At 32.1% G+C, this 24760-nt stretch overlaps 1 protein-coding gene across 1 annotated transcript in view; it reads left to right on the top strand.

The window, feature by feature from the left end:
* Nucleotides 1–24760, top strand: part of LOC148282424 (5-hydroxytryptamine receptor-like) — a 281204-nt gene that overhangs the window by 50374 nt on the left and 206070 nt on the right. The window contains exon 2 of the mRNA XM_088225117.1: nt 24496–24750. Within this exon, the coding sequence (XP_088081243.1) occupies nt 24496–24750 (255 nt within the window). The remainder of the gene's footprint in view (nt 1–24495; nt 24751–24760) is intronic.

Below are 24760 nucleotides of genomic sequence, written 5' to 3'. Positions count from 1 at the left end.
TTTTAGTTATGTGCTATTTATATATTTTGGGAAACGATATAATTTCATTCAATATCCCACGCATGAAAGTTTTGGTAGTTTACGTACCCAAAGGTCTTGAAATTCTATTTAAGTGTACCTATTATTGAAAACAAAATAAGCATTAGTTTATTTTTATCTTAAGTAAACTTTACCATAATGTGTACAGTTTTTACCGAATCGACCTTTCATTGGTATTATATCAGGCAAACAAAAGTTGTGTCCTTATGTATAGAAGTGAAACACTAGCAGATAAATAATGAACGCCGAGTGAACGCTATTGAAATGCGATCTTTTCGACGAATGTGTGGGAAATCAATGTATGACAGGGTTACGAATGATGAATCAAGCGAGAGTGTAAATCTGAGTCAAGTATAATTGATAAGATCAAGAAAGGGCCTCGGAGATGGTTTGGTCATGTAGAACGAATGGACGACAAAAGAATAATAAAACAAATAAATATGACAAAAATGAACGACAAAGTAAGACGAAGATGACCAAGGAAGACGTAGCATGATCAGATAAATCAAAATCTTATGTCTGGTTATGTCAAAAGCAGACAGAACTGAAGGGCATGTATGACAAGATGTATGAATGTGGAAGAAGCTAAGTATGTATGCCAGGATAGACGTGTGTAGTGGTCTATTCTCTCTGTCTACCCTTACGGGGCAATGGCGTGATGGTTATTGTAGTAGAAGTAGTAGTTTCCTTTTTTTATCCAAGTTAAAATTTTCAAAAAATAAATTAAAATTATAAATATAATTTATATTTAAAGCTTACTTTGTGGTCAAGCTTTTACTAAATGTTTTTTTAAATTTGTATCAAAGAAAAGTCCGAACAAAATGATAAAGGTTATACTTCATTGAAAGAAAAATTTCTGCTTTTACGTTACATGTTTTACTATTTTAGATTACAAACTTTCAAAATGTAATGTCAAGTAAACGGAAATGATCAGTTTTAACACCTGCTCGCATTCAATCGAGGGAATAAAGCTGCTCGCGATATTTGCGCAGTGTACGTGAAGATGCTATAAATTATTGACTAATTTTTCGTGAAATAATGAAAAAAAATGTGACTAATTTTTTGTAATTTTTTATTGTTGAGTCTTCTTGTTTTCTTCATATGGAAAAAACGGACTCAACTATTGTTAACACCCAATATATATAATGCTAAGCTTATGTTAATATCAACAAGGGACGTAGCTATTTACACTTTTAAACTCCGAACTTTTTTGTAAGAGCATCATAGTAACATTTTGTAAATTATATAAAAACTTTTATGGGTGGGTACCTTTGGGAAACAAGCGAAAAGAACTGTTTTAAATATTTTTTTATTTAAATGATATAAATAAAGAAATTTTTTTTTTACGAAAACTAGGTACTTGCAATTTAAATAAAAATAATGCACCTATCTCATTATTGCATTTTTATAAAATTTATCTATGTTATTAATAATTTTCGCCGTCTGTCTTTTTCAATAAATTGTAAAAGTAAAACTGCGCAATTTTTCATATTAAAATATGGTTTTCTTTATTCTATTTAAAAGCCGTGCTAGAAAATTTCTTTGAACGGGGTGATGTAACATTGTGTTAGCAACTAACACGAGCCGCCAGGGCTACTTGGGGACTATAGAGTGAGATTTAACAAATATATAATAACGCCAATTGCTGCTTAAGGTGCAAGTGTATGTGGTGGTTCAGTTACTAAAAAGATTGACATTCAAAAGCTGAGCAGTGTACAAATAATAATTTGTCATCCAAAATTATAAAAAGATACCGAACTATTTTTAGCAAGAATCACTGACAATCGTTGGTACTAAGTCCTTAGATATTGCCATTACTAAAAGATCTAAAATATATCATGCAAAACGATTCGGATATGTGGATGACATTCCCGAGGATAGAAATATTCGGAGATACATAGATTACAAAAATTTACAACACCCAGCCATTCCTATTTAAATAAATGTAATTATTGATGTACACATTTATAGCAATTTGTACGAAAAAAACATATTTATTGATGGCAGTAAAATGGAAAGACGAGTTAAAGTAGCATTTTTTCATTTTTTTAAATAATGTTAAAATTTCTAAAAGACAAATAAAGTTGGCAAATGAGTGTACTGTCTTCCAAAGTGAACTAGTGGCTATAAGAGAAGCTATGAAGTGGATACTAAAAAATGACATTTTTTTTTAATTAACCCACAATGTGACAGCATGTCAAGCTTACAAGGATTGAATGATACAAAGAATGATCAAGAGCTTGCTGAAAAAAATACCGCACAAGTAAAAAACGAAATTGTAATGACATGGATTAAAGTGCTAGTTGGTAAGTAACACGAAAAATAAGAATAAGTGAGCCGATGAATTGGCGAAAAAAACTTCTGAAATGAGAATCGTCTCTATCTATGACCATATTCCCATGTCACACATTTAAAAAATAGTGCAAGAAAAAATCATAAAATACTTGGAACAAAAGATATTTATCAAGTGATACAGGCAAAATAATGAAACTGTTTTTCAAAAATTTAAAAGATTCCAAGATATTGGATACTTTTGGGTGGACTTACGAGCTAACACAAATGCTTTCAGGTCATGGTACTTTCTGAAAATCTCTTCATAGAATCGAAAAAATAGATAATGATTGCTGTTCTTGCGATAGACTCATCTCTCAAGACGTTCTCCCAGAGAACACCCAGGCTTGAGAGAAATCGCATTAAATTTTTGTGTTCTCACCAGGAATCGAACCCAGAACCTTCTGTTTATACGTCTTGACCACTATACCACGGAGGCTACCATAACAAGCCTAAATTAGATTTTTTTTAAATCATGTTATTTATATATAGAGTTTTTCTACTGACATTATATATTATACATTTAATAATAAAAATACTTTATAGTTTTATTCCACTATTATTTATAATTATTTTATAATTTTTTTACCAGTGTAAAATATATAATTTTATAAAGTTTTTTAACGAATTATATACATTCAAACAAAACTTATATTCTTGTTTGTTATTACCTTTTACTTAAATGATTTTATTTTAATATAAATTCTTTAATTTACATAATTAAATAAAATCATGATTTACAACCGCTGCTTGCACTTGTACATAACAATTTGTTAGTCTCCCACCAGTCTGACGATATCGGTCACGACGAAACCCGGTCACTGGTAAAAAAAATATAAATAAAAGTGGAATAAAACCATAAAGTATTTTTATCATGTTATTTAGGTCTGTTATAGCAAAATATAAAAAAAAAACATAAATACGCTGGTCATAAAACAAGCGTGCACTCTCGCCTACTGCGAATAACCGACTGATTAAATGATTTATTTTTTATTTAAATTTATTTCAACAGAGAGGGAAAACATTTTTGAGACGGGAATACGGAAGTCTAGGCATTTACAGGGCTTATAACCTGTCATTGGCTAGTTTAAGTGGCCACTTTACACACTGTGTAACATTCGCCATTCTGCCCATGTTTGAACATCCACATTTCCTCTACTCTTCGGGTACCCCTTCGGATACACGGAACAGATCAATATGCAGAGCGATCTTGTTCAGCATAGCTGTAGCCCTTACAACAGGCATAACCATTGGCAACTTAGTCCTGTATCCATATATCGGAATATGAAACAATCTATGCTGACGCTCTCTTAAGTAACTATCAGTAACATACAAACCAATCTTCATCATAATCTCAGGGTTATCGAAAATATCGGGCAACAATCGATAAAAAAATGAAGTCAAATTCACATTACTTCTAGTCTCTAAACTATTGTAGCCAAGCATACCGTGGCAAAATTCTTTATATAGTATTGTATTCTGGCCTAGAATACATATTTTTTCAATGTTTTCACGGAAATCAAATCTGGATAATATACGAAACGATTTGATTACTAAAATAATATTTACTTGTGTAAACAACTATAAATAAAAACGTAATAACTAAATATAAAATACTTTTGACCAATCCTGTTTTGGTTCTGGCGAAAATAGATTACCCATTTTCTAAATGGTCAAAATTGAATCTGCGACTAAGTGCATGGCCATAGTGAGCGGCGCAGTACGAACGCGGTGAACTGGTCAACAAGAGTAGTGCCCATAGTGAGCGCGGGAACGGCAATCCCGGGCCGCGCCATCCACTATGGCCAAGTAATAATTGTCCTGCATAATAACTTATCTATCTCAAATGCATAGGCGGAGTGATGCGCAGTAATAAATTGATGTTCGTCTAAACCCAGACATTCTTACGAGAACTAGATTGTAGTTTTTAAGCCACTGAGCGTTAAATAAAGTAACAAAATTGACAAAACGACTTTGTTGTCGGTGAAACCTGTCATTGTAATACGTCATAAACTTGAAATTCGGCTGACGCACATTAAAAGTGTTAATTTAAATAACTCACGCGTTCAAGCTCCCTTTGTTAGTTTTATGGCACAATAGATGGTGATCCTATTTCTACAACCTTTTATTCAAAACAGAACCCGATAAATTACAATTCGCAATAAACTTTGTAAAATAAATTGCGATCCACCGCAAAATCTTTCCGCGATTTGATACGTCGAACGAGAAGCAAATTGAATAAAAAACTATAACGTATCTAAAAATCGTAAAATATTTTTTTACTGTTTTTTATTTTGATGATAAGTTATACGAAAAAAAAATCTTGGGGGTTATTATCAATTTTTTAATGTTTTAAATATTTTTTTATTTAATTTTTTTTTTTTTTTACAATATACATAAGAGGTAAAACAGAGTATTCAAAAATAAAGGATACTTACATAGCAATGAAATACGAATTAATAGTAAAAATAGTAAACAAAAAAATCCGACAAAGGTATGGCCTGTTCGTGAGTATACGGGAAAATGCTAATGAATTTTTGCTCCCATAGTAAATTTACAGTTATTATATTTTAGTAAAACATAAGAAAGAGAAAATAATATATTCTGTTCAAGATTATTACATTACACATTTATTTAATAATATATATTTCCTATCTACCTAAATAAAACATGTAAAAAGTGCATAATAAAAAAAATAAAGGTTCAGACGTATAAACATGTATCTAAATCTTAAAAACAATGAAAAAACTAACACAATTGAATCACCAATACACATCATTATGACCATAAGTCAAAATAGCTCCTTTAAAACGATACAAATTTTAAAAAAGATAAATGAAATAATACTTTAATTTAGAAAGAGAGCAATGAATAATTAAGGAAAGTATAAATGAGGAAATTAGAAGCAAACTTAAAAATATCCACCAATACAAAAAATATATTTTTAGTGCCAAAATAAACTAAACGTTTAATAACCTACCTAGCTAAATAATAGCGTAATTCAAAACCGTCTGTAAATCTTGCTAAAACAGATTTCACTTTTACTACTTGACTCCGCAAACAAAACATTCTGTATTGAGTTAGTTAAGCATAATTAGTAATCTAACAATTCTCAGTATCTCAGTAACTTCTCCAATGAAAATTTGTAAGTTTGCTTTTAATACCCTTAAATAAAATAATATATTATCGTTTCTGTGTGGGCGACTGTTTGGTGTGTGAAATAGAGCTTGAACCCTTGACAAGAAATCTAGTTGAAATAGTGGTTGGAGCATTTGCCTACTGTTTTTGAGGTCCTGGATTCACATTAGCTTCAAAGGTTCTACAGAGCAATTTTTTATAGTTTTACCAGATGTCCGCGCGCGATTTGACCACGCGGTTTGCGAGGAAGTCAAACGAGCTTGATCTCACTCTATACACCTGCCCGCGTCATGTCACCCGCGTCAAAATATATTTTTTAAATTTCTTTTTAAATGTTTTTTATTCACTGTTAGAGAGATTCATTTTCGGCGGATTTTCACGTACCACCCTAGCGAGCCCCATAATAAATCTTGGACTTTTCCCTTTACTTCTTCAAAAGATTCCCCAATTTGGAATCTTTTCGCGCGAGTTTCACTTTAGTTTGAGAACTTTACTGTTTGACCGACATCTGTTGAATTTCGCAACTCTTGAGTGTACTAAAATCTTGAAATTTAAAATTACTAAAATCAGCAGTTGTTAACCTACTTTATTCATTTAAATTTGGATGTGAAGAACGAGAGACACCGAGAAAGACATGGCAGGGCCAAACCCAGCACTTGATGATAGATATGCATCTCAGAAGTCGGAATATTTTAATCCAATTATAAGACAAAACTTATATATCAGCAGATTGAGCTTTTATAGAGACATTTCTTGGTAAAACTGCATTTTAATTATAAGTCGTAAATTATACGTTTAGTTATACGGCTATTTAGTTGTCAGCGCGTTAGCCTGCCATGCAAGAGGTCTTGGGTTCGATTCCCAACATAGTTGATGTGAAATATTTATTTCAGTTTCAGTGCTGCAGAGCAGCGTTTTTTTTATAATTTAAAAACACACATAAGAATTTTTTACCCACTAAGTCTTAAGATTTTTCTGTGGGACACATTTTTTATTACATTTATTTTATTTATATTTCACAAATTAATTTATAAACAGGCACTTTAAAGTATCTAGAAGATATTTCTTCAGTTCTTTTTTTTTTCATTTTAAGATCTTAATGTTAGTGATGGTTTGTGGGAGATCATTGAACAATCTTTTTTGAATGGGTGTTTTCACACTAGAATATTTCATAGTCCCTGGACTGGTACCTGAAGCGTAAGACTGATCATCTTACCTTCATGTAACAAAAATGATCAAGATACGCTGCGATTGGAGTACCAATACAATGCCTTATGCAACATTAGGTGCGGAATTGGAACGATGATGATGATGATGAGTTATTCGATAGTTTTGACCTATAACTCAAAAGTAACAATAAAACCCGGTCTCCGGTGTACCATGTTTGATGAAAAGGGCTCAATATTATTCAACAATATTATTATAACACTTTATTGCTCTTTAGTTCGCCCTATTCTTGAATATGCATCTGTAATCTGGTCCCCTCATTATGCTGTTCATATCAAGCGCCTTGAATCAGTTCAACATCGTTTTATAAGAAAAATTGCATGGAAGATGGGATTGGAAAGAGGAGACTATTCATATTCTGATATGGAGAGGTTTTTAAGCATATCAAGTCTTGAAAAACGCAGATGCATTGCAGATATAATCTGCATGTATAAAATTATGAACTGTCTCATTGATGCCCCTGAAATTTTGCAAAAGATTCTTTTTAACGTTCCCACCCGTAGACTAAGAAATAATGAAATGCTTTTCCTCGGTCACTACAGGACCAATTATGGTGCACAGTCGCCTTTGCCCAGAATGATCAGGCGGGTGAACGATCATCAAGATCTTGATTATTATGGTGTAAGGATGTCTTTCTTTACAAATCAGCTAAAGAATCTGTATAGTTAGCCTATGCTTTTTACTTAATCTAAAAAATCTATCATCTGTCTTTGCTGCTTATTTCTGTTCCTTATATTTTTTTTTATTCATTTGTAAAAATTTCTTTTAATTGTAATGTTTATAATGGACTTTGTCCGTAAATAAATAAATAAATAAATATATTATCAACAAATAAACAAAATGTAAATCTATCCTTATCTTTTTATAAGTATTTTGTATTTTATTATTAAACAGCGGATTTCTTAAGATGTAACATTTATTATCAAATAGAACTTAAAATTTAAAGCTACTTTTCAAGAAAAAAAAATAGTTTGTGGTTTTGATTACTTTTGCTTTATTATTTTTTTTATTTTTTTTAATTTAAATTTCATTGATATACCCTTACGGGTTACATACGTTTAACAAAATATTTTCTCTTTTAAAATTCACCTTCCACTGTTAATAATAATATTTTTAATATCTTTTGTGAAGGTTGTCTGAGTCTTTTGTTGAGTTTTATTTCAGTCCATGGTTTATTAGTCTCGATAGTCCTTTTCTCGTTTTAAAAGATTGTACATGATATACCTGATATTCTCGTATTGTGTTCATGTTTACTATAGTTTTTTTCAAGTTTTAATGCTTCGTCTACAATTACATCAGAGGCTAATTTATGAATAAATTTTAAGGATTCTTGTTTAAAGAGTTCAGTTACATTTAATTGTTTAGTTTGTTTAAAAAGTTCTTTAGTTGCTGTTAGATAGGGAAGGTCATATACTAAATTATAAATATTTTATTTTGCTGTCTTTGTAGTCTGTTTATGTCATTTTGATTTCCTGTTCCCCATAGTAGTTGCATATAACATATTTTAGTTTTTACATAGGCTTCTTTTTTTTCTTTTATTGGAACAAAGTTTTTGATTTTTAAAAATGGACTCGATAAAGTCGCCACTTTGCTGATTAAATTGTTGATATGAACTGTCCATGTCAATTGTCTGTCTATTGCTAGTCCTAAGTATTTAACATGTTCAATTTCAGTTAGTCGTTTATTATCTACAATTAATTATATGAATCATACACGTATAAAACATGTGAGTCGAGGTCCTGTAAAAATACCAAGACAAAAATTTAATACACTGCGAGGCGACTTGACCTTCTTTTGGGATGGTCCGATGTCTTGCAGGGTACCCGCTGGCACAGCGCGGGTTTAAACTGTGTAACTCGGTTATAAGCTTAGTCTATACCCTGTCTGCGCAATCTATAAGTGTGAAAGCACTACAATTAATTATTTATCTAAGCATCTACTTGTGAGATTTTTTTCTAGATTCAAAATGGATAATATTTAATTTGTTTTCATTAAGTCTAAATAATTTTGTGTTTGTCCATTTAGTCAACAAAGTAAGGTCTTCGTTTATGTCATTGTTTGTTAATATTTATTTATTTGAAAAAACAATACTAAAAGTGCTCAATAAAGCCAAAAAATACAGATCTTCGTCACTTTTCCGCACACAACCGTATTTATAAAAGAAAACTTGGCCAAGCCGTTCGTGAAAAGAGTAAAAATACTAATGAAATTAATTACGTCGGAGTTTCTTACACAGAATCCCTTAACAGTCGTCCTAAGAACTGGCTGTAGGCGAACCTACGCACAGCCCCGCCGTTATTCCCTCTACAAGTTTGTTAATTGGTTTTCATCTTGTCGCCTGGTCCGGGAAATATATTATTGAAATAATACCACCGACTTTCTGGATCGAGAACTTTCTGGAAATTTCCGAATTTCCCTACTCTCGGAGTTGCGCCGATTTTTTCTTATCGAGCTGTCAGATTGTGAGTTTCCGCTTTATACAAAGTGTTATCGGATAAATATTTTTTAATTGCTTTCACAATCACGTTTTATAATCTCTATGGCTTAATACAAATCTGAATTTCTCTTGTTATGAATTTCTCCCCGGCATGTAAGTTTATTTTCCAATCCATGTTCGAATTTGTGAACTTTGGTTGAACCTTGAGAAGTCGCTGCAGTTAAACTGGTCGAACGTTTATTTCTCTCTTTTTTTAACTCTTTGGGGTTTTTGGTAGCCCGTGTTAAGCTACATAAAATATAAATAATTCATTTTCGGAATATACTGATTTGTTCAAAATAACAATAGTTAATAATGAGTGTCTATTCAAAAGTAGTTATTTACATTTTTCTAATGTTCTTTTTTCTTTTTCTTTTTCGTAATGACCTTTTAAATCTTATCCGTTTCTATTATTTAAATACTCCAAAAGTGGCCATTTAATTATTTATCACTGGAGATAAACTTTCGAAGTTTTGAAGCATTTTGAAATTAGGAATGGGTTTTATTTTTTAAAAATTAACTAAATAAGACAAATATTTAATTTTCTAAATAGCTACCTTTTACAGATACTCCTTAATTATTTATAATAAAAATATGCATATATCTTTTAAAAACATAACAAAAAAAAGTTTCTTCAGTGTTGACATTGTTTAAAGTGTAATTTGTATAAAAAATTTACAATTTTCAGATAAAAAACAATTTTCGTTACCTTTTTAAAAAAAAGACCTCGTTAAAATCCATTCCGATTTATATTCTAAACTAGCGGACCCGACAGACGTTGTCCTGCCCGGACGTTGGCTTGCCTGCTATTTTTTACCTTTGAAAAAGACATTTCATTAATAAGTAGATACCTAGGTACTTGTTTGTTATTAAATTCCAAAACTAAAAATTGTTAACATTCAAATAATATTGAATTTGAGTAGGTACCGAGGTACTTGTTTATGGTTGAATTCCAAAACATAAAATAAACATTTTTTCAAATATGGCATTCTTTTTGCAAACGTCAAACTCCGGTCTTCTTACCAACATAGGGGTGTACTTATATAGGAATACGATGTAAATGAATGTTTTAAATTTGATATTATATTAGTTCTACCAAAAATCCAATAAAAATAAATAAATAGGTAGAAATTGTAAATAATTTAAGGACAAAATCTGATTGAAATCCTTAAAAAACGAACGCTGTTTGTAAACATTCAAAAACAAACTTATTTTTAAAACAAAAAAACAACGTATTTCCATTTTTTCGCAAATGCATTCCCATCGAATGCAACCCTGGTAAATCGATGAATAATACATTTATACTCCTAACTTCTTTTTTACATATTCGATTGAAGATTTCAATATCTACGAACACGCACAGCGCAATGATCTATATTTCTCTTAAAACCGCAAGTAAATTGGTTAAACTGTTTAGGAGGAGTACCGTGACATCACACGTACAGACGAATTATATATATAAATATAAAATGGTTGATTTGCCGAACCATCAACAAAATATTAGTTTTGTTGTCCTCTTCGCTATACCAGATTAAACCCCCTTTTTTATATAACAACTTGTAAGAACAATATTGAACCTTAAATTAATTTATTACACATACCTGTAAAAATTGTAATGAACTTAGTATTAACGTGGAAATTTTGAACTCCACGTTGCATTAATATTTAAAAAATCTTCATGCAGTTGGTTATTTGCAACAATTGCTAAATGTACCTCTCGGGTGGTTTATATGTACTCGTATATGTACCGCATGTAATGTGTGTGTTTGTCTGTGTTTTATAAATGCGATGGCTCCGGGTGTGCATTCTGGATTTTTTTATTTATTTATTGTTTGTCACATATAATGTTTACATCTTTTACATAACTAATGAAAACTTCATTGACCTTTTTATGTTAGGAAATTATTATTTTTAATACTTGTTATGTATGACTGTATGTTTTCAGAATAAAATAAATATTTGTATTTTATTTTATTTATTATGGTTCACAAACAATAAACAATACATACGACATTGGTATAGCAATCACAAGTTGTTAATGAACTCATTATTATTATTGATCATTTATTAATTTACTGTTTTTTTTTCGGTATTTTAAATGCAACATAAATTTAAACATGCAACGTTTATTGCAATATTTTTCCCGGTTCGGAAGAATCGAGAAAAAAGTTATGTGTGTAAAATAGAACGAAAATCTCTGACAAGTGTTTTTGACTCTAGAACCAATCTCAAATAATGACCCTTAAAAGGGAAATCAAATGATAAAAGTCGGGCTTGTAATGAAGTAGTCAGAATGTTCTCCTTCCAAGTTTGAGGTTTTGGGTTCGATTCCTGACAGGATTGACGTATACTCGGTTTTATGTCTTCTTTTTCTTATCAGCTTGTTTCTCTCCACTGCTAAATATCTATTTCATGTTTTTCCTCATCTCTCTGCCCTAGGCACTCTGTTTCCAACCATTTTTCATATGTTCAATAATGTCATGACTCCTTCTCTTCTGTGTTCTCACCTTGTTACTATTTTCAAACGGTATCTAATTTAGTATTTTGGAGGTCCACCTATCAACTTTTTGACCTTTCCGTCCCTGGACTAGCACCTGAAGCGTATATTTAATCACCTTACTTTCATTAAACAGAAAATTGAGATACTCTACATATAATAATGGAGTGCCGTATGCACTAATGAGTGCGGATTGGAACTTCTGATAATATTATACGGTTTTAAGACATTTAATTAAATCCAATTTTTGTCATTTTTATTGGAATAAATGCTATAAATATATTTTGAACTGAAACCGTAAAATATCCGCCTTATATACGAATAAAGCGCTGTTTTCCAAAGCTATATTGAATTTTTTCTATTCATAGTCATACAAAAAGAAATGATTAAACAAACATAGGCCCTTGAAATGTGGGTATAAGGTGAATTGAACTGCGGGATGCTTTTCCCTTTTAATCCGTTCTAATGTTTATTCAATGTACATTGATAGTTTGTATTACAGCCCATAAATGTTACGTTCATTCTTTATTCTCATATTTACCTGTAAACAAGAAAATGTACACAAACAAATTTGTACATTTCCAATGTGTAAAAATGATCCAAGGGAAGCCCGAAAAAAGTGGGCATTATTTTGACATCATAAAGAATGTGTTCCTAATTTTGACTCTCATATGCATTGTATGAGCACTGGATACCACGTATTGAGTAATTTTCCTATAAAATCCGTCAGTCAAATGAGCCACATCCCTTAATAAATGGAAAAATCCCACCCTCATAAATATGTATGGGCAAAGTAAAGCATTGACATGTTAGTCATGCACAGTACCTTTAGGGCCAGCTTTCACGGTGCCTAATTTCACTTCGAATCAGACGACTTTTTAAACAAAAAAATTACATTGTTACTATCTAAATCCATTCTGTAATTTTATATGACTTTTTATTTAAAAAGAAAAAAAAACATTTGCAAAAAAAATAACAAAATATTCATGCATGTATAATAGTTTATAGTTGTTAAATGTATCCATAAAACATTTTGATGTATAATTTATCAAACAAAAATTAAAACACGAATAAACATTTTATGCTCAGTCTCTTTCTTTCTTGCCTCTTCCCAGTTCATCTAGGGTCGTCCTTTCTGATACACAGTCTCCAAGTCTTATTTTCTGATTAGCTACTCCTTCCTCAGGTTCCTCTCAATATTGGTCCATCAGGTGGCTTGTTGATGACCTCCTCGAGCGCTCGCTTTTGTGGCCACGCAACCTATTGCAAATCTGGCCACGTGATGGTCATTCCATCTATTAACGTATCGGTACCATCGATAGACTCTTCTAGTATCTCCGGAATAGGTGGGATACACAACTTAAGCTAACATATAATATAATACCTATGTTTGAGTTTGTAGGGTCACTATCGTAAAAACTGTACAAATTACGGTGAAGTTTGGTTCAGATCGTTTTGTTTAATATTTATTAAAAAAAGTTTTTTACACTAGAATATTTCAAAGTCCCTGGACTGGTACCTGAATCGTAAGACTGATTATCTTACCTTTATTATAAAAATGATCAAAATACACGGCAATGGTGTACCAATGCAGTACCTTATGCACCATTAGGTGTGGAAAGGGAGTGGTAATTATGATTAGTTTAGGTAAAGACATGTTGTTAGATTAAAAGACTAAAAATGGACTAAAAGGTTAGTTGAGTGAAGACCTCGTAAAGACTAATGAAGTAAAAGGAGATGGTTAGATATTACAAAGAGAATAGCTGGTGACTGGATGCAAAAAATGCAAGACAAAGACATATGAAAGAGTATGGGAAAGGCTAATGTTCAGAAGTGGACAAAAATGGCTGTGTGATAATGATTAGTTACGATAAAAATAAACGAAGGATTAATTTGTACACTAAAACAGAGTTTCAAAATCTTTGGGTACGTAAACTACCAAATTTTTTTCCGATAAAAATAGTTTGTAATATGTTATTTCGCTTAATTCTGGGTATTCTGTGCTATTATTCACTATTGTTATTTGCAATCTCAGCCTGTTATGATGCAAAAACAAACGCTTCAAAAAATGTACGAGTCACAAAGCTCCAAAACCATTTAGTCGTACGAAGTTTACCGACAAAATGGTCTCCCGACCCGAAATGTAAAGTGTAACGGCGGTTTAACATGTATACGGAAAATTTATTACCGTATCATACACACATCGGACGGTCGCTAGATCATGAACTAAAATATGAATAAGTATGAAGTAAAATAACGTGTTTTTCACGACTTACGTTTTCGGAATGGAAATTGAATTTTCATACGACGCGACATGAAGGAATCATTCATTTCATTTGACTAAGCAATACAATTATGATTATTTATTAGAATTGTATACCGAAATGGTTCACTCACTTATATTTGGAATCCATAAAAATGATATTTATCGATATTTGCAAACGATAAATTTAACTAAGCAAATGTCAAATCGATAAATAATACATACTTCCTGACACAGAAAAAGTATCGATGTCATTTTTATTATATTTATTATGAATAAATTATAATGCGTCATTTTGAAGGCGCTGTACAAAATCGATTCTGTGTTTTATGTTTTTTTTGCAGCCACGGCTAAAAAGACTCTTTATACAGTTTAAGCTACGTGGATCAATAAAAGTTTACAAAAAAGGCTAATAAGTGGGAATCATACGCAATAATTTCAATGTTTATAAAACATATGTTCGTCCACTCTTGGAGTATGCCTACCAAATCTGGGGTCCGTATTTTAAAAGAGACATAGAATTGTTGGAGAAAGTCCAGAGAAAAGCAACTAAAATGGTTGTTTCTCAAAGAAATAAATCATATGAGAACCAACAATGTTTGATTATGTCCAAATGCTTGCAGACTGGCTGGATTTCCTCCCTAGGGAGTTGTTCATATTTAAATTTATTTCAACAGAGAGGGAAAAAGTTTTCGAGAAGAAATTTGAAAGTCTAGGCATTTACAGGGCTTATGACCTGTCATTGGCTGGTTTAAGTGGCCACTTTACACACTGTGTAACATTCACCATTCTGCCCATGTTTGAACATCCACATTTCCTCAACTCTTCCATCTGTTGACTTTTGTGAAGTGAAAGAGCTGAAACCTTTATCACGTGGGTGAGATTCATCCGGCTGAACCAAATCACCTACTAGGCAACGCCTGGAAACAATTTTCCAATTTTTATACTTCTTCTTTTACCAGGTAGTAATTCAACAATTTTTGATTATGTCCAAATGCTTGCAGACTGGCTGGATTTCCTCCCTAGGGAGTTGTTCATATTTAAATTTATTTCAACAGAGAGGGAAAAAGTTTTCGAGAAGAAATTTGGAAGTCTAGGCATTTACAGGGCTTATGACCTGTCATTGGCTGGTTTAAGTGGCCACTTTACACACTGTGTAACATTCACCATTCTGCCCATGTTTGAACATACACATTACCTCAACTCTTCCATCTGTTGACTTTTGTGAAGTGAAGGAGCTGAAACCTTTATCACGTGGGTGAGATTCATCCGGCTGAACCAAATCACCTACTAGGCAACGCCTGGAAACAATTTTCCAATTTTCATACTTCTTCTTTTACCAGGTAGTAATTCAACAATGTTTGATTATGTCCAAATGCTTGCAGACTGGCTGGATTTCCTCCCTAGGGAGTTGTTCATATTCGAATCGAATTACTACCTATTTCGCTTACCTTCACTCAAATAATACCTACTGTAAAAATTTCGTTTGGACCTAAGAGTGTTATTATTTTTCAAACCCTTTTACGTTGTATTTTTTTTTATTTACCTATAATCTATAAACTATAACTAAATGTAGATATGCCGAAAGCAGCCAGCCATTGAAAAGTGAAGCTGAGATAATAGCACTTTTGTGAAAAGAGTGAATAATCAAATCTTCACAACAGTTAGAATGTTTTTTACTTTGACAAATGGATAAATATTGCATACATTTGTTTATTCATAATAAATATATAAAAAATAATAGTGTACATGACCAGATAAAATAATTTTTATCACAATCAGATATAATATTCAATAAAACCTCGTACAAACTTTGAAGAAATGAGGTGACATTCATTTTAATGACATTTTGACATCATGGATGATCATTTCAGGAGATGATAATTACAGTTTTTTGTATGAAAACGACCCAGCTGTTTTGAGCAAACCCAAGAACTGAACCTTTTAAATTCGATAACTCAAATTTCTCATTTTTTCAAAATTGTTGAGTGGCTGTTTTCTTCATCATAACGTTCAATTCGTGTACAATTTCAGTGCCAATGCACCATACTGTTTTGAAAACGGAATAAAGGTGAAAAATAATATAAAAGGCAAAATTAGATATTTAAAATAAAAAAAGTTGTTTCTTAGGTAAGTACCTACATATTATATTTTTAATTGAATCGGCATTCACTTCGTAACACTTCATTATAAATTATTATGAGTATAAAACTTTGTTATCAGTGTTACACAATAATTGTGTAACACTGATAACAAAGTTTTTTTTTTCATAATAACCTACATGTTAACTTATTTTACGATAAAAGGCTTGAATTTTATTTTTATATCTGCCATCTTGGCGTATACCTATAGATAATAAATAAACAAACATGTCATCTTTAAATTTGTTCCCGTAAAAAATAACTTCATCTTTATTTTGGCTGTTTTCTTTTGTTTTTTGCATATTTATGTTAACGCCATGCCGCGCCGCGCCGATATTTCATTGCAAAAACTCACTATTCATAAGTCACAGTTACAAAATTGAATAATTCGTTCGAATGCTTAATTTGGTTGAAAATTAAAATGGGATAAATTATAATGGAGGCAGCTGGCCAAATTTATTAATTACTTTAAAATATGCGAAAAGATTGCACAAATTGGAATAAGATTTTACGTACTTTGCTTATGAATTATTACTAAAGTTAGAAAAATTTAATATCTGTTAAGTTTAAAAAGTATTACAAAATAAATTATAATATTATTAATAAATTTGAGCAAACTTATTTCTCTACAGTCATTATTTTTAAATAAAGTTAAGATTTTAACTTCTTTAGTTATTAATCAACAAAAGCTATTTTTCTATGCGTATTTATTATTTACTCTTGTGATGTCACACTAATATGCATTCGATACAAGACTTGATATTATTTTTAATTTTTTTAATGACGTAGTCGTATTTTTTGTGATCTTTAAATGGTAATTTTTCATCAGATTTGGAAAATAAAATTTGTATAAATATGCTGGATTTTTATACAAAAAATATTTATCCTTGCTACGCGAAGAATGAACGTGACGCCAATACAGCTATAAACCTGTGTAAGAGATAGCACGAAGAGAGAACTCATAACAAAAAAAACAGAGACACTGTTTGGTGGCCGATGTTTGTGTGAAACAGATTTTGTCGGTTACTGACAATGACGGGGGACGCACGCATGTGAGATAACCGGCGTATTTTTAATTTATTTTGCTATAACGGGGCTAAATTAAATGTTTTTATTTATTAATTATGAAAATGGAATTATTAAACAATATGTCGCCATGTTTTTTTTTCAAATGTCTTAATTTTAGTATATTCCGTCTTTTGCTTGTGGGTTTAAACAATGTTACATCACCGGGTGCAAAAGCATTATTTACCACAGATTTTTTAATAGTTAAAAGTACATATTTTGTTATTTTCAAATCGTAATACGAGCTCTTACCGGTATATCCTACTTTTAGTCATAATAATCAGCTCATGTGGGCCGTTCTCATTCACTGTCTATCTTCACCTCAGAATATCATCTGATCATCTCATTGGTTGGCGTCCTTGAGGCCTCGTATTCCTAGATCTTCACTTGAAGACACGCGATGTCTATCTATGAGCTGTATATCATCACACATTCGAGTGATATGACCTGCCCATCTTCACTTCAACCGACCAATCCTTTCCGCTTTGGTTAGACTGCGGATCCAATCGTCCACCATCGTATCTTTTGCTGTTATTCCAAGCAGTTCCATACTTCTCTGTACAACTTGCGACTTATGAGAAGACTGCTGGGTCAGAGTCATTGTCTCCGCGCCATGTGTGAGGACAAATAGAACACATGAGTCAAGTATTCTAGTCTTTGGGTTTGGGATGCAGCTTCGAAATGTGGAATTTAATTTACCGAAACGAGACCTATCCTTATATCAATTTCACTGGTTGTGTTATCTCTGCCAACGGTGATTTTTTTATTTCAGTTTTCAGTTTTGTTCCAAAACGTCCTGTTCTTAAATATTTTTTTAATGGGTAAATCCAGTTATTATCTGCAATAATTCAGACATATCAAAATATTGTTGACGTTATTACCAAAATACAACTTTGAACATATCGTGGGTATACTGGCAAATAGCTTAAACTCTCAAATCCGTTTTTTGAGAAACCAAGCATTTAAGTTTTTTTCCAATTTTACTCTTTTATATCTTATTTAAATAAAGTAGGATGTTAGGTGCTCATTTGAGAACATGTTTTTAATTTTTCCGTTTCTTAATTTTATATTAAGTTATTTAAAGCTTTTAGCCTGAATAAAATACCGGGTGAACGACTTAACCTTAAAATTATTTTTAAAACTACAGATATATGACATTTAATTTGACAACGTGTATTTTTCCAGTTTGTCGAGCGTTAAATATTTTACAAAACAGCATCATTAAGTCGAATCCGCATATTTTCAAGATAACGTTTTTTGCCAGTATACACACGATATCTAGGCAGATTATTTAAATTAACAAAACTGTTGTCACTATTTATTTCACAACGCATTAACATATAACCTTGTTTCCTAAAATGGCCGAAGCTATTTTCGCATTCCTTGTATTTGAGTCGGGTTTAACCCTTTATGTACATTTTTCATAGGCCGAATAATTTCCATTAGCAGACGAAGGGTTGTAAGATTAAGCTCAAGGGTGATATTGACCACCCCTGCTCTGTAGGAATTTCAAATTGGTCTGAAAACTCTGAATACGAAACACGTTTAAATGAAAATTCCCAATTATGAGAAACGCCGGCCACTAAATATTTTCAACGTTCGTATAAAATTATTTCGCACGAGGTTCGCTTTATTTCCATATATTTTACTTATATGAGGTATTACAATCCGCTATCTACAATTATAAAATATGTGTTACAACTAATAACTACACTTGAGCGAGATATCAAATATAAAACATTTTTTTTCTTCTTCTTCTTCTTCTTCGATGGCATCACATCCTCAATCGCACCTTGTGGCCTCCTTCCAGTTGCAAACGGTGACTTTTTTTATAGGTAAGCTGTAATTATTTTCATAATTTATACCTGGATGTACATACATATAAATAATAAAGTAACAGGTACACGGATTCTTTTTCTATGGTTTTGTGTTTAAACAACTCCATCCTTCCAGCTCCAGTTTCACCTGCTGACAACGGAAGACGCAATACCTACTTTTTAAAAATTAAAACAAGTATTACCAACAGTCTAACAAACAAACTATAATTAATACTCCCCGAAATATGTAGGTGTATTCTCCATTATTTTAATACAGTACATGTATGCAAAAGTTAAATAAACTTAAATATGTTAAAAATGAGTATGATAAAATAATTTAATTCATAATTTCTTTTTGTTTAGCACTTATTAAAAACACTGTAAAAAAAATGTAATTTACATTATATACTGAAAATATTTTAAAATATTTTTTTTTAAAAACATATTATTGTAAGATTCTCATTATATGATTACATTTGGATTTATTTATTTGTGCCAACATTTATCGTTTTAACTCAACAAATTACATAACATAACAATAACATGCATTAAACATATTCGCAAAAATATTGCAACAAAAATGACACGTGACCGTCGTGACCGCCGCGCCACGCCGTCAGCTTCGTTTTTTTTTAAACGAAAAATGAATAATGAACATTGCCAAAAATTACCAAGCGAGGCGCTAAAAAGAGGCGCGGACGAAAAAACTGGCGTCATATGTCAACAGAATACTATCAAACGAAAATGGTCTTTAGGAAAAAATGATCGAAATGCTACTCTCCAAATAGAGAAACTTAAAATAAAATCTGTAATCTGCGAGTAAACTCAGCAAGGAAAATATACGCACGGCGTGTTTGGTTGTTAAAATACTGTGTACACTTTGCATTGAGAAATAAGTTGCAATCATTGGGAACGGGCAACGCGCTGGGTGCGCTTTTGGATGCTTATATTTATTTTATTGAGGAAGATATAATCGGTGACGTTTATCAATACCGAATAAAGATTATTTTATTTATTCTCCCATAATTAAAACTACTATAAAACATTATTATTGATAGATTAAAATAATGGTAAGCTGGGCATAATCAATTATATGGACGATTCGCCTCTGCCTCCTTCAACTGTTGGCTCCTACTCCACCTGTTCTCAGCCACCGTTGTACAATTTGCAACCTGTAGAAAGTGTGCTGCATCTTTTATTACGTCCTCCTCTCCCCACAGCCTAAATCTTCCAATTATTTTTCTAGCCTCCTAGATATCCAGTCATCCATTTAGATACCCGCGCATTTGAAATTATTTGTGCATGTCTAGCCCATCTCAATATGAACAGTCTTACTTATATGAACACTTATTTAAATTTAAATAAGTATAAACCACTGTTACCTTAGAGATATACTTTGACCGGTTTTGAGGTTACTTCCTCATCATTAGGACTTGAACTAACTTTTTTGAATTAATTTTTCGCGTTGCTATTTAAAATATAAAATGTGATATGAAATTTCAAGGAAACTTTAGAAAAATACATGTTTAAACAAATTACAGCAGGGATGGAGAATACCCAAAAGAAGGGAATATGAAAGGCAAATTATCATTTTAACATCGGATTTGGAAAGTAAAATTTACATAAACATTTTGGATTTATTTATAAAAAATATTTTTTCTTTTTTTGCGAAGAATAATTAAACGAATTAATATGATGCCAAAACTACAATTAATTTGTTTTATTGTATAAGAAAGGGCTTAAAAACAAAGAAAAAGACAAAACAAAATAAAAAAAAATCAACAATGTTTGAGTATGTCCAAATGCTTGCATACTGGCTGGATTTCCTCCCTAGGGAGTTATTCATATTTAAATTTATTTCAGCAGAGAATGAAAACATTTTTAGACGGGAATATGGAAGTCTAGGCATTTACAGGGCTTATGACTTGTCATTGGCTGGTTTAAGTAGCCATCTACCATTCTGCCAATATTTAAATATCTGAATTTCTTCAATTCTTTCATATGTCGATGTTTGTGAAGTTAAAGAGCTGAAACCTTTATTTATGCAGGTGAGATTCATCTAATTGAATTATTTCGCATACATACTAGGCAACGCCGAAAAAAAATTTTTTTTTTTGACTAAATATCTACACAACTCTATAAAAAGAGGGGGGGTTAAAAGGGGGAAGAAATGGGAAGGAAAGAGGAAAAACTGAAATATTCAGGAAGTGATATTTCGTCTCTGGGGCGTCTCTGACATTAGTGGGTAGATTATTTCATAAGCAGCTACTTGTATGAAAGAGGTGGCAAAAAAATAAACTTAGATAAAATAAAATAAATCAACAAGCAATGTAGGATTATTAAAAATATTGTGAAGAAGTTGTAGAGTGTGTTGATACTAAGCCCATTGGCTTGTTGCGTGCGGTATTCGGTTACGTGATCGAATTTTGATGGAAGATTTAAAAATGCGAGCAAAAATGCGTGGTATAATTGTTAACTGTCTTTTGTATGCTGATGATACCGTGTTTTTTAATAGCAGCAAAGAAGACCTGCAATTCTTGGTAACAAAAGTCTACGATGTATGCAAAAAAAAAGCGATTTGCTAATAAAAGTTGATAAATTGAAAGTGATGGTTTTTGAAAGAGATGAAAATATAACTTAATGTGAGATCAGTGTAAACGGAGATATTATGAATCACGTAGGAGAATTTGCGTATCTGGGAAGTATGTTTACTACGGATGGAAAGACTGAGAAAGATATTAAAAGGAGGGTGAGTGCCGGGAACAGGGTGAACGGTGCACTGAAATTTACTTTGGCAAACCAATGTTTATCGCAGGAGGCAAAACTAGCAGTTTTCACAATGAAGTTCTAATGCCAACTCTAACGTATGGGAGTGAAGTATGGATTCGGAAAAATAATGATGAAAGTAGGTTAAATGCTGTCGGAATGCGATCCTTCGGGCAAATGTGTGGTAAAACAATGTATGATAGGTGCACAAATTAATGTCGAGATCCTTGAACTATGTAAGGCTGAGACTTGCAATATCGACAGAATCAAGAAAGAGGTGGTGCGTTGGTTTGGACATGTAGAGCGAATGGACAGCGAAAAAACAGCTAATAGTATCAACGCTGCAAATGTTGATGGATGCATAAAACGAGGAAGACCGAGAAAGAGATGGCACGATCAAGCCTATCAAATACTTGAAGATGAACATGTCAAGAGTAGGATTAATCGGTGTGCGTGCATGAGAGGATGTATGAATGTAGAGGAAGCGAGGTTGTATGCAAAGACAGAGTGATATGGCGTTTTATCCTCTCTGCCTACCCCTACGGAGAAACAACGTGATGGTTTGTTTGTTGGATTTAGTATGACATTTTGCACCTTTTGATCAATGAATTTGTAAAAACCACATTAACATTAGTTATACGTCGACCGGTTTCCAGGCTACTTCATCATCAGGACCTGAACTAACTTTTTTTTGTAAAATACATAAAAAATATATATATCAAACAACGATGCAATACTCATATTGTAACGTCAGTTCTCATAGCTGCTGCATAGAAATTTAACAATCTCTTTGAAGAGAAAAAGCTGGCTCTGCTTTATCATTGTCCCTACGATAAGGGATGTTATTTTTTAGTGTGAAAATTGTGGAAACTACCTTTGCTGTGAAGCATCAAAGGCGGCGTTCACATAAAACATTTCCTATTACAGTAAGAGGCATATTTCAACTTGCATATTACCCGTAAATTAATATTCTCGTCTTTAATCCTTTTGACATTTTCATTTAAGTTACGTATAAGAATTTTCGTTATTGCGAGTATAATTATGTAGTAACAATAGTTATTTTTAGTATTCCTATCTGAGACATTGTTCCAATCCATGAAGTTACTAGACATTAGACAATTCTTTTTAAAAGAGTCTTTGACACATTTCTGGTCATGCGGTTACAAGAGTAGATCCCAGCAGAATGCTCGTACGAGTTTTTCCCGTTATTTGAATGATTTAATACCAAAAACACGTACGACTTTTGCTCAGTGGAATTTCTCTTTTGTGGCCCCATGAGTGTCCAATGTCGTGGATGAACATATTTAGTTCGTCAAAACGAAAACCATTTTCAGAATAAGTGTACAAGTTTGGATTTTGTTGAAGGGGAGAGACCATTGCAGAAGACTGCTGCGAAATATTGCATAGATTTATTACTTTGAAGCATGTTGTCTAGATGTTTATTGAAATATATTTTTAGGTAATAATTGTTATTTTTGCTATTGTTTAATAATGTACACACTTCCACTTTTCATTATGTTGTATCTCAACTCAATACAGGGCTTTTGGCTCCATAGAGTTTGGAATACGTTATTTTTTTTTTTTCAAAAAATAAATATGAAATAGTATCAACTTTTTTTTTAGTGTAATTATACGGTTGCCAATCACAATGCGAGTGAAATGATCTGGTTACAATAGTTATTGCAAGCGTAATGATGTGGTTATAATATTAATAGCAAGTGTAATAAATGGTCTCTTGGCCTCGTGGTGTAATGGTCAGCGCGTTTGCCTACCATGCAAGAGGTCTCCTGTTCGATTTTCGACAAGGCTGATGTGAAATATTTATTTAAAAGGGGTGTTTTCACACCAGAATATTTCATAGTCCCTGGACTGGTACCTGAAGCGTAAGACTGATCATCTTACCTTCATTTAACAAAAATGATCAAAATACGCTGCGATCGGTGTACCAATGCAATGCTCTGTACACCTTAAGGTGTGGAAAGGGAATGATGATGATGTGATGAATTAGTAACAACAGTTATTGGGAGTCTGATGATTTTTTAATTTTTTTTTCATAGAGTCTTTAGTCAATAAAATATACACATTATTTACAATATTAATACATTATAAAGAAAACAAAGTATTATACAATAATAGTTTTTCATCGGGTGCTCAGACGTAAGTTTTAATTAATAATAAAATAAAAATAGTACAGATATAATACTGTGAACGTATAAAATAATAAACGTAATAATAAAAATAATAAAAGTAGTTTAAAGAAATAAAAATAAAAATATTGTAAGAAAATAGAGTAAAATAATACAAGTAAAATTAAAGACAAACAATTTACTTGAATGTATTTTAAGTATAAGAAAAAAAATAAACACTTATGACCCGTCATTGGCTGGCTTAAAAAGCCACTTAACTAATTTTTATTTACCAATTTGCCTATGTTGAAACATCAATGAAAGAGTCGAGGAAATGTGGATATGGCAAAATAGTGAATGATACACAGTGTCTAAAATGGTCACTTGAACCAGCCAACGACTAGTCAAAAACCCTTAAAATACCTAGATTTTTATATTTTTCAAATCAAAGGTGTTTTATTTCTCTGTTCGAATAAATAAAAGAAATATTTTCTTTTAGCGTTAAATATTTCTTGCATCTGTATCCCAAGATAGACTTCAAATATTCGTCAAAGTTGTTTTCTGTTGTGCCTGAATCTCCAAATTAAGACGCTAAATATTTCATTCCAGATATGTACGACTACGCGGCGGTGTGGTCGGGCCCCTCCTACATGGACGAGGCGGGCCTGGCCGGGCTGGCTGACGCGCTGAACTGCTCAGCTTGCGGTCAGGACAACGGGTCGTGGGCCCTGGGCAACGCCAGCGGGGCCCTGCTTAACTCCACGCTGGCGGGCAACTTTACGGCGGACGAGAACTTGAGCGAGGTGATAGTGATGGCAGTGACATCCGTCATACTGGCGCTCATCATCCTCATCACCATTATTGGTAAGTGATT

The sequence above is a fragment of the Micrasema longulum genome, unplaced genomic scaffold (assembly GCF_059751315.1).
Source record: "Micrasema longulum isolate JH-2025_06_02 unplaced genomic scaffold, ASM5975131v1 h1tg000331l, whole genome shotgun sequence".
Classification (NCBI taxonomy): Eukaryota; Metazoa; Arthropoda; class Insecta; order Trichoptera; family Brachycentridae; genus Micrasema; species Micrasema longulum.
The sequence above is the reverse complement of the archived record's forward strand: the minus strand, read 5'-3'. Positions and strand labels throughout refer to the sequence as shown.